Source organism: Prunus mume, linkage group LG6, assembly GCF_029339155.1.
Source record: "Prunus mume cultivar Tortuosa linkage group LG6, ASM2933915v1, whole genome shotgun sequence".
Taxonomy (NCBI): domain Eukaryota; kingdom Viridiplantae; phylum Streptophyta; class Magnoliopsida; order Rosales; family Rosaceae; genus Prunus; species Prunus mume.
In genome coordinates, this window is record NC_142703.1 from 10,279,407 (window position 1) to 10,296,100 (window position 16,694).

The 16,694-nt window shown below is 36.4% G+C and overlaps 3 protein-coding genes across 4 annotated transcripts; 2 read left to right on the top strand and 1 right to left on the bottom strand.

Annotated features, from left to right (window-relative positions):
• Positions 1-712: 712 nt before the first annotated feature.
• Positions 713-3,716, bottom strand: LOC103334362 (tetraspanin-18-like). Its single transcript, XM_008237320.3, has 6 exons — positions 3,106-3,716; positions 2,690-2,789; positions 2,075-2,155; positions 1,868-1,972; positions 1,193-1,396; positions 713-1,052 (listed from the first exon to the last, which is right to left on the bottom strand). The coding sequence occupies exons 1-6, from the start codon at positions 3,414-3,416 to the stop codon at positions 996-998; spliced, it is 858 nt and encodes a 285-aa protein (XP_008235542.1). The 5' UTR covers positions 3,417-3,716; the 3' UTR covers positions 713-995.
• Positions 3,717-6,068: 2,352 nt separating this feature from the next.
• LOC103334361 (GDSL-like Lipase/Acylhydrolase superfamily protein) lies at positions 6,069-8,309 on the top strand. The gene is made up of 5 exons (XM_008237318.2): positions 6,069-6,434; positions 6,548-6,675; positions 6,825-7,067; positions 7,327-7,582; positions 7,820-8,309. Exons 1-5 carry the CDS (start codon positions 6,170-6,172, stop codon positions 8,050-8,052), a joined length of 1,125 nt encoding a protein of 374 aa, XP_008235540.2. The 5' UTR covers positions 6,069-6,169; the 3' UTR covers positions 8,053-8,309.
• A 1,421-nt stretch (positions 8,310-9,730) lies between these two features.
• Positions 9,731-15,697, top strand: LOC103334360 (RNI-like superfamily protein). 2 transcript variants are annotated; one of them, XM_089054422.1, is made up of 16 exons: positions 9,731-10,163; positions 10,254-10,356; positions 10,451-10,519; positions 10,621-10,737; positions 10,840-10,913; positions 11,184-11,286; positions 11,454-11,496; positions 12,010-12,072; positions 12,537-12,766; positions 13,566-13,686; positions 13,780-13,883; positions 14,112-14,225; positions 14,307-14,477; positions 14,569-14,712; positions 14,820-14,965; positions 15,297-15,697. In XM_089054422.1, the coding sequence occupies exons 1-16, from the start codon at positions 10,094-10,096 to the stop codon at positions 15,446-15,448; spliced, it is 1,824 nt and encodes a 607-aa protein (XP_088910548.1). In that variant the 5' UTR covers positions 9,731-10,093; the 3' UTR covers positions 15,449-15,697. The 2 variants fall into 2 exon arrangements, with proteins under 2 accessions (XP_088910548.1, XP_088910549.1); XM_089054423.1 differs by lacking the exon at positions 11,454-11,496 and having other exon boundaries at positions 12,027-12,072.
• Positions 15,698-16,694: the final 997 nt, after the last annotated feature.

Sequence of the window (16,694 nt, forward strand, 5' to 3'; positions counted from 1 at the left end):
TCTATGTACACATTTCAGATTGTGACCAGACAAATGATTACCAACAGAACATGTCATGTATCAGATAGGTAAATTAGGAAGGAACATCTATAGCTGGCAGACAAATGATGTACATTCCTCACAAGTCAGAAATCAAAGTGCAATAATAAGTTTGTCGAGGCCAACCGTGGTAGTCCACAGAGTTAGTGCCCCGTTACATGTAAGTTCTTCTCCTACTAAAAGGCATGATGAAAGGGACAAAGATTTTGGTATGAGAGAGGAAAAGAGAGAGAGAATTGCAGGTTCTTTTGAAACTGAGAACCAAATCATCCTCCACAGTCATATGATCATTGAAGTCCACTTTTTCTGTGTTACCTTTCCAAATTCCAACCAATCATATAGTGAAAAAAAAAAAATAGAAAAAATAATCAAAGAACTTGGTGGCATTTCTTAATTAGGAATGAAAAATAAGAAGAATGGTGACCACATGGTACTGGTACTGGAAAAGTAGTAGTAATAGTTATAGTGAGGACAGGCAAAAGATATCCCGTGAATCAAATAATAACACTATAATCTTATCGGCATGCACTTCTTGACAGCTGAACGAATCCACAGGCTCACGGGAAAAAATGAAAATGAAAGGGACGACAAAGAGAATCTATCACCTACAATGGCATGCACAGTATAAATGTCATGTTTTTCTTGTTTTGTTTTATCTTAGTACTCACGAATGTATATGAATCACAAGCTTTTTACTTTTACAATTAATAACATTAGCATCTTACCAGAAACATGCTCAGTTGATACAAGGCAAAAGCTGGCAACAAGCAACCACACTTTTGAAGAGTTATATACATACATACACCCCAACTTTGTCTCCAGCACAACATTTAAAAAAGAGAAGAGAAATGGATTGAAGCAAAGGAAAATTGATATACATTTTAGTATCAATGGAAATTAGAGGCAGTTGCCAATCGATTTTCCTGATCTGTATGATGGAAAACCTTCAACTAACTTCACTGCTTGGATTTCGAACTTGCTGATGCATTCTGATTCACAGCGTTCAACCCATACTGCACAAAGTACAAGAACGCTGTGATTAGGGAAGAAAATGACATTCATATTGACAAGATATGAAAATCAAGATTGAATACTGTTAAATTGGGATCAAAGTATAAACTTTGTAGATTATGGCAATCTTCAAACAAATTACCTTATCTCTTATCCGTGAGCTCCAAATGTCAGAATGAGTCCCTCTCCCATCACCCTTGGTTGATCCAGACGCTTGGCTTAACTGGTTATTTAACAATGGCTCCCTAGTTCTACCCCTAAAATCATAATCATCTTCAACGTCATAGTCAGCTTTCCAAGTAGAAACCATGCCTCGAAGAACCATTGCTAGTAGTAGAGATAAAGCCTGATGTTTCAAGAAAGTTGAGTATAAGAACACAAGCACCAGATTCCATAAACATCGATAGAAATGCTAAATGCAGTCCGTACTTTTCAAACAAAAAACAAAATTAAACAGATCCTGGAAAGCAAAAATTGGACATCTGCACCGGAAAAAGTTATTCGCAATAGTCATCTTCACTGATGAAACATAACTCTAAAGCATCTCTAAATCACATACAATTAGGAGTTATGTAATTGGTTCAAGTCAATTAGACACAATTTGTAAGCTATGACATATGACATATGGGAGAATATTTTTGAGAAACTGTTGAAAAGCTGTCACCGAAGGTAATCAGTCTTAGGCCATTCAATGTGCTTTCATCTAAAGGTCCAAATTTTGAAGATATTATGTAAATGGAAGAGGGAAATTGATCTTAATCCTATGCAATTATAAAGAGAACAATAAACGTTATCACTATAATGGGCTACAGGATACCTGTAATATGATGACAGCGAGCCCAGCCCACCTACAGATGTCAATATTATCTTGGACAAAAGATCGAAGACTGTCAAGTTCACCAGTTGGGTCAAATGGAAGATCCTGTAAAGGTATAAAGAAACATATTACTTTGATTGGCTAAACCGAAGGATGAAATCCCACGCACACATATAACTGAGTTTATTTTTCTTTATAGAAAAGCACCTTTTCCCAACGATGATCAATTGCAATGAATGCCACCAAAGCTGCTTCTAGTAGAGTGAGTACTGTAATAAGTATTGTGTACTGAAATGTTTGAACAGTTAAGAAAAAGATAGGGCACAGAATGTAATGCAGAAACTGTGGATTGAAAATCAAGTTCATTCAACTCAACTTGCACAGCATATAAAAAATTGTTGTGAAACTTTACATCAAGTTCAATGCCTCAAAACCATTTAGTTTAGTGCTTGTGGTAAAGCTTCTTATTATGAAGTATATTCAAATCCCCCACTACTTTGTCTGGACCCCAGTATACGCAGTGGAAACTAGTCATCTAGTTTCTAAGATACAAAATTTTCCAACCAAAGAAAATGGGGGAATGACAAAGTTAAGCTGAAGCCTTTTGTTTTCAGGGGACTTGTAAAATGAACACTATTACTTTAGTTTCTTCCTTTTGTTAGCTTAATACTTCTAATAAGCAACCAAACTGAGCATTCACAAATTATGAACTTGTCATTTCAAGGGTCTAGAAAGATTAATCAAAGACTTTAAAAGTTATAGTAAAGAAAGCAGAATAGTTTCTCAGCTGAAAATAGTGCAAAATGTATAGGCTAAGGATACAAAACACAGGCAGCAGCCATTAATTGATTCAGCTGCAATACAACCTATGAAAGTAATGCAACAGATCAAAACGCCCAATCCCATAAAAGTGTAGATAAACCTGCCATCAAGAAAAGCATCAAATGAATAACAATCTGAGGAGTCCCTCTAGAAACTTGTCTTCAACCAAACGAGATACATGAGCATTTAATGTTATCTAATCAACGAAAATTCAAGACCCCTGCCCACAGCCCAAAAGAATCCCCAAACTCATAATTACTGAATCAAAATCAAAACCCTGAAAGCAACTTCCTTCAGGTACCCAGCTCAAAGAACCCAAAAAAAAAACAAATAACAAAAAACCGAACTTGATCCAAAATCAAACATGACACAGAGTTGTATATATATATAAATAAAGTTAGGAAATTTGAAATTACCAAGGCGCGGGAAGCTTCAATGAATTCAATCCCAATCCCTCATCGAACCCAGAGACCAAATGAACAGCAAAATTCAAAGGGGTGATCTGATCAGAAGTCTTGGCCGTTTCGGAGCTCAACAAGAGGGAGGAGAAAGACGAAGAGTCTGGCGAAGGAGCTGAAGGTTGTGGGACAACCGGAATGTGATTGTTCCACTGGTTGAGCATCCATGCCGAGTAGACTAAGATTGAAACTCCGATGAAAGCTTGAAGAAAGTTGAGGAATTTGAGCACGAAAGCTAGGGATATGTGGCAGCACGTGGGACGACGCATTCTTGGTTCTCTGGAGGAGATGAATTTAGAGCTGAAAACCCTAACCCTAATCAGCTATGGCGCGCGCTCAGTGGGAGGTGGAGATTGTGGCAAATTGGGTGCTTTTCCTTCGCGTATTTGCTTTGTGGTTTGTTTGTTTGTTTTTTTTGTGTCTCCGTTTTCTGTTTTTCCTTTCCCGTGCAGTAACTGATTTTTGACAAGGGATTTTGAGTTCAGGGCCTTCAAAAAAGGCCCTAAACCTAAAAAGTTCACCGACTTTCAAAATGTGTTGTAGAAATGTACCAACTGTAATGTGCTTCTGAAATTCCCCAGCTGCCAGAATGTGTTTGTATCCTTGCTTCCCGGAACAACCACGATTGACAATCATTCATGCACGCATATTGATAACTTTACAAGATATAATTAATAAAAATAAATAAAACTTGACCATTTTTTAATATTAAAAAAAAGTTAATATCACAAATACAAATCTGCTAGTAAAAATTTAAATGGACTTTGAGTACGAATTTGAATTTAATTTTTGAATATGGGGAAGTAACATCCACCTGACCTTATAAATACATCAAAGGCAACTTTTTGTATAATAAACTATGAGAATGTGAAAGTAGAAAGTTCCATATTGGAAAAGAAACCTAGCAAGGGCTTATAAGAGCATGTCCACCCCAAAAGACTAAGGTAAAGACAAGGTAAGGGCTGCTACTATTCATGTGAATAGTGGCAGTATTGCCTTTTTTGGTTCCACCCTAAAAGGCAAGGGCAATGGCAAGAAAAAAAATATATATGCAACAAAATATAAACAATTTAGAAATGCAAGAAATAAAATGATTTTGCAAGAAAAAAATAAATATGGAAGAAAATATAAACAATTTACAAATGCAAGAAAAAAATGATTACAATTTACAAATATTTACAATTTATAAATATTGGATGGAGAAGAGTTTGTATGAGGATTTAGTGTAGAAAATGAATAAAATTGTTATGTATTTATAGGGAAAACATCCATAATTTTTTGGTTTTTTTTTTATTTTTTTGGATTTTTTTAACTCTCTGACGTCAACGCCTTCGGCCTAAAGCCCAGGTAAGATCTGCCCTTGGGCTTGCCCCGGTTGGTGGGACTCAGGACTTGACTGGGCTCTCTTTTCTGCGCTGGAGGTTCAAACCTAGCTGGGGGAGGGGCCTCTTGCCTTGGCAAATGGGCTGCGGTGGACATGCTCTAAGGAGTTGAACTACTTCTCCTATTGCGAATTGATTTTGGAGTGGAATCTCAATTTTCTTCGTGTTATCAAAGCGGGTTAGCATAAAATCATGAGAGAAAATATTAAATTAGACAAGTGTGAACAATAAATTACAGAAGTCATGGTTTCTTTAGAATTGGGCCCATTAAACTTGGCTGAAATTCTCATACGTTTGTGCTGGGCTGAATCTCTTTTTTCTTTTAAAATATATATAAGCTGGACTGGGGCTATAACTCCAAAAGTTGTTGGTGGCTTTTTTTAAAAATAAAAAAAAAATAAAAAATTCCACAATTGAAAAACATCTTGTCAAATTACTTCGGATCAGATTTGGTTTAATCAGATCTTCTTTCCGGTGGCAATGAAGAATATGTCGACAGAGGAATTTAATGGCCTTAAAATAAGTTGGGATTAACGTGGCCGAACACTTAACCAGTGGCCTTTGTTTGACTATAAAAAATCAAGAAATGTTTTTTTTTTAAGTAACCAAAAAAAAAAAGAACAAGAACAACATAAATATGAATAAATGTACTTATAATATGAGGCTGAGCATGAATGTTCTTGTACTAGTTTGTTTCAGTGTACCTTTTGACAGTCGATAAGAAAAGAAAACATGGTTTTATGTTATTAATTAGCCGGTTTGTTTGGTTCTACAATAACTCATCACTCCATGTTAATATATATATATATATATATATATACACATTATGTTGTATACTTGCATTAACAACATCAATTACTAGATAACTACGATATTATGGCGGAATGTGAATCAGTAATCACGATGTTATTATAAACGTACTTCACATTAATTAATGATTATCTGACAATTACAGATGAATTAACGATAAAATAGTATAGAATGTTTCATCATATGTATACATTGAATTGCAGTCTATAGATATATATTGCTTGCTTTATTGACTCGTTCTTGCAAGTAAACAGAACCCTAGCTCCCCAACTCTCTGGAGAGAGAGAGAGAGAGAGAGAGAGAGAGAGAGATTGAGTTAGACAGATTTCAGCTACTCCAAGCCAGCCCATTTATGTTTTTCACATGGCGCCCAGCTGCCTGGATATTTAATTAATTATTGACCAAGCTGGGTGGCTAGCTAGCACAGTCTAAGCTAAGTGAGTGATCTACAATTCCAAACCAACAACAGAACAAGAACAAGTGTGACAATTTACGTTGTCATATTAAAATTAATGAAAACGACTTATTCCCACCTTTCTCAGCCTCTAATTATACCTTATTTTGCGTTAAAATTCATGTTAATTACTGCTTTTCCCCTCACAAAAGAACACAAGTTTCTGTTTTTATTTTGATGATTTCATGCATAATGCAGCTCAAACCTCGATCGATCTCTTTCATATTTATCATATGATTTGACTTGTTTTCTCTTCATCAGCTTTTGCCTCTTCTCATTGTGCTACCTACCTAAAAAGCTCTCCCAAGTCACAACAGGAACTCTATAAAACTACAACTCTCAACTGAAGGAAGATAAGTAAAGCCAAAGAGAGCAAATGCCTGCATTAGTTTTCATGTCAACTTCTAGCAGCATGAGGGTCCTAATTCTCATTGTAGCAATGGGAGCAGTTTTAGAGCTTGCACCTCAAGCCGTGGCAGCTCGTGCTTTCTTTGTCTTTGGGGACTCACTGGTCGACAGTGGCAACAACAACTACCTAGCAACCACCGCCCGTGCCGACTCTCCTCCCTATGGCATCGATTTCCCCACCCACCGCCCCACCGGCCGCTTCTCCAACGGCTTAAACCTCCCCGACATTATCAGTACTATCACCATCCACCATCACCATCTTAATTAGCTAGCTAACTAGTTTAATTTTATTACTATATAATATCCCTCATAATTATGTGACATGTATGAATGTATGTATACATAGGTGAGGAAATAGGATCTGAACGCGTGCTCCCATATTTGAGCCCCGAGCTCACAGGACAAAAGCTGCTTATTGGAGCAAATTTTGCTTCTGCAGGAATCGGAATCCTCAATGATACTGGGGTTCAATTTGTAAGTCCAAATTCTGCTTTTTAACACATGAACATTATCACGCCACGTTGCCTAATTCGTAATTTCTGGTACCATAAATTTTATTAAAAACCCTAATTAACCCTTAAATGAAAAACCTAATTGAATAATTAGTTGATTTAATCATGCAGGTTACCGTAATAAGGATCTATAGGCAGTTTGAACTTTTCCAAGAATACCAACAACGGCTCACGGCGCTTGTCGGAGCACCACAGGCAACAAGGCTAGTGAATGGCGCACTTTACCTCATGACGCTTGGTGGCAATGACTTTGTTAACAACTATTTCTTGGCACCTATCTCCCAAAGGTCACGCCAATATTCCGTTCCCGAATTCTCTCGTTACCTTATCACTGAGTTCCGCAAAATTCTCATGGTAAAAAATTTAAAATTTATGAATTTTACTAATATTAGCTCTCACACGTACAAGCGAAATTTGACCGTTGATACATTGTGACATGCATACGTCAATGGTCAAGAATCGCCAATTTGTACATGAGTCAGTGTCATACCATCCCTCATACTATGTGCCACATGGCAAAATCTATATGTTGACTCATTGTGGTCAACAGTTTGCGTGAGTGATCATCGCATATCTTGGAATCTAATTTGTGCGCTAATCTAATTGTTCGCAGAATCTATACGAATTAGGAGCCCGAAGAGTGTTGGTGACCGGTACCGGCCCATTGGGTTGTGTTCCATCCGAGCTGGCCCAGAGCAGAAGCAGAAACGGTGAGTGCAATCCAGAATTACAAGGGGCAGCAGCGATCTTCAACCCACAGCTGGTCCAGATGCTTCAAGGACTCAACACCCAACTTGGTTCAGATGTTTTTGTCACTGCTAATGCCTTCGACATGAAAGCGGACTTCATCTCCAACCCCCAGAAATTTGGTTTGTCCTCAAAGCCCTTAAAACTAATCTTCTAATTAATTAATCATTAGCCTTTGAAATTAATTTAATTTGTTTCATTAATCGAATAATTAATTTTCATACTTAAAAAAAAAAAAATACAAACCATAGTATAAATTATTCTAAATTAAACTAATGTATCAAAAGGTAAATCCAAACTTGAGTGTAATAAGACGGACTCACCAACTGACCTAACCCACATCTGCATTTTTCATGCAGGTTTTGTGACAGCAAAGGTGGCATGTTGTGGCCAAGGACCCTACAATGGGATGGGACAGTGCAATCCGACGTCAAACTTGTGCCCAAATCGGAATCTGTATGCCTTCTGGGATGCTTTTCATCCAACTGAGAAAGCAACCAGGCTAATTGTGAAGCAAATTATGACCGGGTCTACCAAGTACATGAACCCAATGAACCTAAGCACCATAATGGCCTTGGACTCCAGGACCTAATTATTTCCAATTAGGCTGTTAATTACGTGCTTGGTATTTAATTAAGCTTTCTATCTTCTATAGTTATCAGCCGTTGATTATGTAATAGCTCGTTTTGGCTCTGTCAAATTAATTGACATGAGACTTAATATGTAAGAGCTTAATCAATTGCACAAAGTTTTATGCATTATTTTAGAGCTTGGCAAACAATTCAATTTTATATGAACCAAGTTTATATATAAAAATAAATAAATAAAATTTGTTTTATTTTTGAGAAATACGCTCTATTTAGTGAAAATTATTCTACCCCATTTAAGAATGGGGTTTTACAATATAATGACAAATAGGATGGTACGAAGACAAAATGGTCCAACGACTCCAAATAAGAACAAGCTGGTCCAGTTATTATAACCATGTCATTCTCCGACAGTGACATTGACAATGAGTGCATATATTTTTTTTGTTAAAATGATTGGTCTCTAATGGAGTTCTTTTATATTCATTTTTGTGCTCTTGACATATAAAGAAGAAATTTGTGTCAAAACATTTAAAAAAAATGAAGCAACGAAATTCCAATCGTAAAATCCTAGGTCGAGTTACGTGAGTATCCAAGTCTAATAAAGTCATAAGTGCCCCATAGTAGTCTTGTGATTAGGATTTGAAGCTTGAGAAAGATTTGTGTAGAAATTAAAGGAAAGAAGTAAAAAGAAACACAGTGTTTAACGTGGTTCAGCTTAGTTTGCCTACATCCACGAAAGAAGAAGGAAGAAACTCTTATTCATCATAAACAGAGAATTAGCTTCTCTGGTACATAAAAAACACTCATACAATAGCTAACTATGCACACATTAGAGATACCAAGCTACACTCATGAAGAGCCCAAGACAACTAACTCCACTCAGCCAACATAACAATAAATGAAGGGAATAACTCTGTTCATATTCTAATACTCCCCCTCAAGCTGATGCGAAAATGGTAATGGAGCCAAGTTTGGAGAGAAACTCTTGAAACTGAGATGAGGACAAGCACCGTTTGAATGACATTTGATTGAACCTTTTCACTATGCATAGCAACTTGGTTATCACAGAATAATTTTGAAGTCCACAAAATTATTTAAGATAAGTAAATATAATTAATTAGTATTTATTAAGTAATTTATGAAATTAATTAAAATAAATAATTATTCATTAAATAAAGAATAATTAAACACACAAATAATAAATAATATAATTAAATAAGGTTAAGATATTACTTAATTGAAAATATTAAACCAAACAAATAATTTTGTATACCAAAAAAAAAAAGTACACAAAATAATTTAAAATAATTAATTACTATCTATTAAGTAATTTATGAAATTAGTAGAATATTTAAATACTAATTATTCACTAAAAAATAATTTACTAATTAAAGTAATTAAAAAAGGCTAAGATATTATTTAATTAAAAAAAATAAAACATGTCGTGCAGTATATTTAAAGCTTATAGCCGCGCGGCTGTACCTTTAAAATATTCGTATGTTTTTAAAGAGTATCGCCGTACGGCTATACGTTAAAAAATATTAATATTCCAAGAGTACAGCCGCCCGGCTATACTGCTCAAATATCTGTACTTTTAAAATATTCAAATATATTTTAATTGGGCTTTGCATATTATAATCCATCCGTATGAAACCTTTATGATTTCGCGATTGAACCAAATTGTGGATAAAAGCACTCATATCTTTGCTGAGATTATATGAAGACTTATTGCGCGCCGCTTCGCATTTGGAGACGACTTGTCGTTTACATCGTCTCTTCTTCACTCTGCTGAAGCTACGTCGTCGTCCCAGCCCTTCGTCTTGCAGCTCTTGCTTGACTCATTTCTCTATCTCCGACCCGACCCGACCCAGTCCAAAGCTTCTTCTTCTTCTTCTACTTACCGTGCTTATCTTTTGAAAGCTTCCCGGCGAGTCCTATAATCTGCAATTCCAATTCATTCATAACGACAATAAGTTTGATCCTCTCAGAAAATTATTGGATTTTTCCAACAAAAGTGCAGATTCAGATTGATTTCTCTGAAGCATGAGCGAAAGTGAAATTCCATCTCTGGTCTCCTTGTGCATAGAGGCAGTAAAAAACGAGCTGGTTCGCGGTACGTTTCTGAAGCTCACGCTTCGCATGATTTATACAAAACCTGCATTTACTTCAGAAAAAATACGGTTAATTTCGAGCTGGTTTGCAGGCGATGATCTTTTACCGATTATCAAGGAGCTTCCATGGAACTTGGTCGATATTCTAGCTTCGAGATTGCCTCCGTTGGCTTTAGAAAAGTTGCAGACCGCAGTGTACGTTGGAACCTAATCAAAAGCTTACAACAATTCTAATTTCTCTAAATTTCTAACTTTTTTTGGATTATCATCCGGTTTCTTCGTCAAGCAGGCCTTTTGACGATCGAGATGACCATGATTTCGCCGATGAAGGCCTTAGAAATGGTAGAAAGCGTGGAAGGTCTGGAAGAATTAAGTTTTTTTGTGGGTATTGTTATATTGTTTTTGTTTGGTTGACTGTAGAAAGGAATTTAACCTGCAAATGCTTACATTTTGTTGCAGGAGTTGGAATTTCAGTACGGCATGGAAAAATTTAGTTAAGTCGCGGTGGCCTAATCTTGGCAATCAGATTGAACCAATTGACTGGCAACAGATGTATTGGGGAACGCATCTTCAAAAGTATGCCTTTTTCTTTGCTTCTCAATGAAAGAATAGAGATTCGATTTTCTGTTCATGAATTATTTGCCGTTTTTCTTGTATGATACCACAAACAAACAACAGGTGCTTAGATGAAGTGGCAGAGATAGCTTCGCTTCCCTCATTTGATGGGCGCCTTGGTGAAATCGGGATTTCAGGTACTTGCTACTGGGTTGCTTGATTTTTATTAAATTCCTTTTTATCTGGAGTGAAGTACATTTGTATATATGTGCTTTGTTAATTACCACTGGAAAATTTTCGTTTTGCTACGTTGCATTAGAAACTTTCTAATTTTAAAGTGAATTTAGCAAGTTTGTTAGTTTCCATTTGATTTGATTTATAGAAAGGGTGTCCTTTTGCATTCACTGATGGTCTTGCTAATCCTGTAAGTGGTCTATCTTATCATATTTTTATTTTATTTTGTGCAGACTCTATATTGAAATTGATAGGCTTTGAGGGTTGCACGGATACGTCAACTTGTGATTATTCCAAACTTTATCACCATTGCCAACAATTTGGTTATTATGCCAGGTAAGAAAGTATGTTATGAGAGCATGGTCCTATGTCCTTCTGAGACTGGAGGGCTGGTTGCACAGTCAAATTTTAATTGCTTGTCCCTTTGCCTATGCACACTTCTTTCTTTCCTTTTTCCTGTATGAAAAATTATCTTATCACATTGTGTTCTTATATCTGTGCAGATGCCTGAGACTTCAAAATGTTCTTTGTAGTGCAGAAATTTCTGTGAGTTATTCTTCTCATGTTGAGATGCCATTGACATGTGGAAAACACTTTGTATATTAAGTATTAACATCTGAGAAAGAACGGGTTCAACTAGTTCTCCTAAATATAAAAGTCTTAATCATCTATTATAGGTGCTGTGAGTCTGTTGTGAAAGCTTTATGAGGCATGCTATGCATAATCTGCCTGATAAAACCCATCTCTGTGGTCAATGTCATGTTTTTCATGCTCGACTGATTAGACGGTTGCTAGAGGATCAGAATGTTTGTGTGTAATTTGTGTGTGTTTGTCTCAAAATGGAGCACCCCTTCCCCCAACAAAGACACACAATAAAAAGACATCAGTGAAGTTGTGAGGAATAACTTGCTCAACCATGTAGTTGATCACACTTAGTTGGAAAGGAAGATTTGTTGAGTTGAACAATATACCTGTTCTATGTGCATGCTTGTAACTTAGTGGCCTCAATTGCTTTACGTGCAAGTCACTTTGCATTAGTGTAATACTAATCTGTTGCAGCATTTATTGAGGAACAGCCTATTGCAGAGCTTGGAACTAAGGTGGATCAGATCCAAGGAGCATGTAAGCTCAGTTCATTTTTCTTTGAATGTTGCTAAGATGGAATAAATATCTTTCTCAAGAACTGACTACTCCCCGATAAAAATAGGGACCACTCTGAAAATTGTGTAGGCAGCCTAAGCTGTTTCTTTTAAGTGCCTTTTTCTCGTCTCAAATTTTCTGTGAGTGGGTGGGATGATGATTTAATGGGCAGCCACTCATAGTTTAAAATAGCCATCTGTTAAATGCATAGAAAGATACTGCCCTCATGCTGTACATGCTATACCAAATTACAAAGTAAAACAGAAATCTTCATTTTCATGTGGTCCTCATGTACCTCCTCCACATTATATTTTGTAGCTAGTAGTCACCTCCCATACTGAAGAAATTATATAGAGATCAGAGATTGACGTGTATGTTAAATGCTTCCTTTCAACTGCCTGAGTTATGATTTAATCAAATGCCTGATCCTATATGCATTTCTACAGATTGATGGACTATGCAAACTTCTGAACCAGAACAGTGAAAGTTTAACATCACTTGAGTTCATTCACTGCAAGCTTTCTTCAGATTCTATCAATGCAATTTGTAGTTCCCTACCCACAAAGAATGTGCAAACACATGGGATAAAAAACTTCTCAATCAACACATCAAACTTTCTTGAAACAAACCCTGTTTCCTTACCTCTCGGACTTGTGTCATTTTTGACATCAGGAAGGTATGTTTGCTTTTCCAATCTCAGGCATCATTCAAATCCATCCATTTGTTGATTGGTTGAACTGTCTGCACAAAAGCTCACAAACGTTGAAAGTAAATATCGTGTTGCATGCTTGATATGTAAATATCATGTTGTATGCTTGATATGTAAATATCAAGTTGCATAGCTGGTCTTTGGAGGCTTGTTTGTTTTAATATATCTTCACTTTATTATGTTCCTTTCGGGATTTTAGCTCTGGAGAATTCAATTTTGTTGACTGAGGCCCTTTTAATGCTTGGTTTTCGAACTTTTATTTAGTGCACTTCGCATAAGTTTCTAGTAGCACTTAAAAGCTTGTTGAACCAAAGCATTGACAGAGGAACAGACAAAACTAGGTTAATTACTTCTACAATAGACTCTCAGCCATTTACAACCACAAGAAGATAGAATTCTTTATGCATGTGTTTTACTGTAAAGTATATTTTTTTCGTATTTTTTCAATTGTATATCTGTGGCCATTCCTTGCATCTAGGGGTGGCAATATGTGACACGACACCATGACACAACCCGAACACCTCAGCACTGTTCAACTAATATTATATTAGTGAAACGTTAACTTTCTCATTTTTGTGATGAATAGTATGAGTTATTGTTTTATTATTTTATTATTTTTTTGCATCGTTTTGCGTGTTGACCAACCCGTGGGTTGACACTAATATATATGTGGGTCACCCGAACACGACCCATTGCATCTTTATTAAAAAATAATTATTCCAATGGCATTTTTGTGCTTCTGAAATCTGCCTTATTTTGCTGTCAGGTCCTTATATTCTTTAAAACTCTCTGAGAACCACCTTGGCCGCAATTTTGCAAAATTGGTTTTTGGTACTCTTCTCAATGCTTCGTCTAGTCTATCCATCCTTGATCTTTCAGATAACAATGTGAGTGACGCAATTCCTTTAACAAAATTAGTTTTTACTATTTTTAAAATTATCCTGTACGACTAACATGAAACTTTATACAAAATCTTTTAGATATCAGGCTGGCTTTCTGAACTCTATTGGAGATCACCAAGTGGGCCCCCAACGCCTTTGGGAATTGGAAAGTCCTTCCAATCATTACGAGTGCTCAATTTAAGGTATGATTTCATAGTTACTTTTGCCTTCTGTGCAATTTTCTATTCCTCAACAAGAAAAATGGCAGTTGTAAAATAGATTAGTGAACTCCGCAAGGTACTTTTCATCAATGACCCCGTTCATGAGCCTGATGTCAGTGGTTGTATAAGTTGTATTCCATGCTGCTACACAGATCCTATGTTGAAAAGAAAACAAATATGAGGGGTTTAATTTTACTTCTCTGTTTATAGGGGAAATAATCTAAACAAAGATGATGCAGATGGTCTTAGATACGCTCTCGTTCATATACCTAATTTGGAGGTCCTAGATATGAGTGATAATCCTATTGAGGATGATGGAATCAGGTTGGTTTTGTTTTCAATCTCCACATATGCATTGAGCATTTTAGGCTCAAAGTCTAATATTCTGTATCATAAATGTCTCAGGAGTTTAATTCCATATTTTGTCGAAGCTTCCGAAAAATGCTTTCCCTTTGCTGATTTAATGTTAGAGAACTGTGAGCTTTCCTGTCATGGAGTGACTTACCTCATAGACACCCTCTCAACCCTAGAGAGACCATTGAAGTCTCTATCTGTTGCTGATAATGACCTTGGCAGGTTTGTCTGGATGGCACTGGCTTAGACGTTTTACTTCTTTATTTATGTTTTTTCTCAATATTTAATGGGTTGATAGCTCACTATTGTGTAGCCAAGTAGCAGCAGCTTTGGGAAAACTTTTGTCCACATCAATTCGAATACTCAATGTTGAAGGTATTGGATTGGGTTCATCTGGTTTTCAGGAACTACAAGACGGCATAACTAAGGAGTTGAAGCTAGTCAAGGTGAACATAAGGTGTGAAAGAATAACTTTATATTTTTCTTCTACTTTTTTTATTATCTATTTATATACGCCTATAGCTGATGGCCAGGAAATTTATCGTATTAATAAATTATGTGTAGCAAAAATCGTGGAGGAATTGGAACTGCAAACTTTTTGTCAAAGCTCATATCAATGGCTCCAGAGCTCGTTACAGTCGATGCTGCATATAATCTTATGCCTTTAAAATCCTTGAACACCATATGCTCGGCCCTTAAAGCTGCTAAAGGTATTTATTAACTGTATCAATTTTTTCTAAGTAGCTAATGGTATCTGGTCCATTAACTTTTGTGCTGCCACGAGTTGCCTTGTCACTGGTAAATAATTTGGGCTACCAAATATTAGGTTATCACGGATTAACTGCGTGTTAAATCTCAGTTGAATCTTTGATCTTTAACCCCCTCCCTCTTTCCATTTTTTGGGTCAATGGCTGATGTTGATAAATCAATTAGAGCATTCATGGGAGATGTTAATGGATCGGAATTGAAATTATTTTATATGTCTGTGTTCTGCTGCTTTGTCTGAATATAAAACCGAGTTTAACTAACTTTATTGATTAGGAAATATTGAGCGTCTGGACTTAAGGGGAAATATTTGGGATTATCAACCAGGTTATGCTTCTATGCATGCCGACATACAATGTAATGGAAGGCCCGTTTTGATTCTTTCGTCGTCACCAACTCCAGATGCACCCTATGACGATGATCCGTAAACAGGATGGCTCGCATAACATATATTTTTCATTCAACTAGCTTATGCCAATCACCCACTGAAGTTGCCAAAGTTTCTCCACTGTGAAACAAAACTAAGCAGGTATTAGCCTGATTAATGTGATTATGTATATTATTTACCTGCCTCTCCGGCTGTGATAGCTATATCAAGTAATTTTAGGCTTCAGTTGTGAGTTCTTGTCCAAATGGTTTCATGTGTTGTAAAATTTATCCATTTTGTTTTCAAGGTTGATGTGATTGTATTAGCATAAACTGCTTAAGTTTGGACCTCCCATATAAAAGGTTGAAGGGGTTATTGCGATTCATGTAGCAGTCACAGCCATGGCTAAAGAAATAATCCATCGCGTAAAGGAGTAAGTTGTTGTTGCCGCCAGTCACTAGCATTAAGATGCAAAAGGAAACATCACAACAGCAAGCAAATTGTTGCTTCTAGCACTAAAGGGTATGGTGCAAAAGTAGCAAGTGCGCGTCAGTAACTGTCAGCCGTATATTAGTTTGGATCTCATTATGCGACCCATACTCATATACACGGGTCCGTGGGCGGCTGTCCTTAGAAAAACTCATATTTTCCTCCATTGTTGCAGATCTGCAAGATTCAACAATGTTGATTATTGCTCATCCAATTGATGATGAAGAACATTATTAAGTATAGTATTGAATATTGACCCCAAGCTGATCTTACCCAACAACCCTAATGAGCCAAGCCAACCTGTAAAGGCCAAACTATTTATAAACATATTGGCATCATCCCCACTTTGATTATTAAAGTGTTAAACTATTAAGCATGTATGGCTAACCTAACATGATGAAGCAAGCAAGGTGAAAGTGGACCAATTTTTTTTCTTTTTTTTCTTCTTTGATATTCTTTTTATTTCGTGCTGTCCAGAAGAGGTTGTTGGCTAGGATTTGTCATGAAGTTAGGCTTTTCTTACTTGGGCCGTTTTAATCATCCTCTTTTATAATCTTATCCCCTTCCCCTCCTAATCTCTCTCTCTCTCTCTCTCTCTCTCTCTCTCTCTCTCTCTCATTTAACAAATATCATATGATGGTACCTTTTGAATGACCCGTGAACAAACAATTTGTCACTCATTTCTGGTTAAACTTATTATCAATTTTGTGCCGCATGATCTCTCATCATCATCATTATCATGGCCTCGAGAGACTTCAAGCAGCCAAAATATGGGGTCCCATATTATCAACCTAAATGACGTAATAATAAGTTAATAC

Excerpts from the sequence above, each read along its gene's own strand:
- LOC103334362 (XM_008237320.3), bottom strand. The coding sequence starts at position 3,416 with ATGCGTCGTCCCACGTGCTGCCACATATCCCTAGCTTTCGTGCTCAAA. Across the intron at positions 2,156-2,689 it reads ATGGCTGCTGCCTGTGTTTT|TACACAATACTTATTACAGT; the intron begins GTATCCTTAGCC and ends CAAACATTTCAG. Across the intron at positions 1,397-1,867 it reads TCGCTGTCATCATATTACAG|GCTTTATCTCTACTACTAGC; the intron begins GTATCCTGTAGC and ends TTGAAACATCAG.
- LOC103334361 (XM_008237318.2), top strand. The coding sequence starts at position 6,170 with ATGCCTGCATTAGTTTTCATGTCAACTTCTAGCAGCATGAGGGTCCTA. Across the intron at positions 6,435-6,547 it reads AAACCTCCCCGACATTATCA|GTGAGGAAATAGGATCTGAA; the intron begins GTACTATCACCA and ends ATGTATACATAG. Across the intron at positions 7,068-7,326 it reads AGTTCCGCAAAATTCTCATG|AATCTATACGAATTAGGAGC; the intron begins GTAAAAAATTTA and ends AATTGTTCGCAG.
- LOC103334360 (XM_089054422.1), top strand. The coding sequence starts at position 10,094 with ATGAGCGAAAGTGAAATTCCATCTCTGGTCTCCTTGTGCATAGAGGCA. Across the intron at positions 12,073-12,536 it reads GGATCAGATCCAAGGAGCAT|ATTGATGGACTATGCAAACT; the intron begins GTAAGCTCAGTT and ends GCATTTCTACAG. Across the intron at positions 14,478-14,568 it reads GCTGATAATGACCTTGGCAG|CCAAGTAGCAGCAGCTTTGG; the intron begins GTTTGTCTGGAT and ends ACTATTGTGTAG.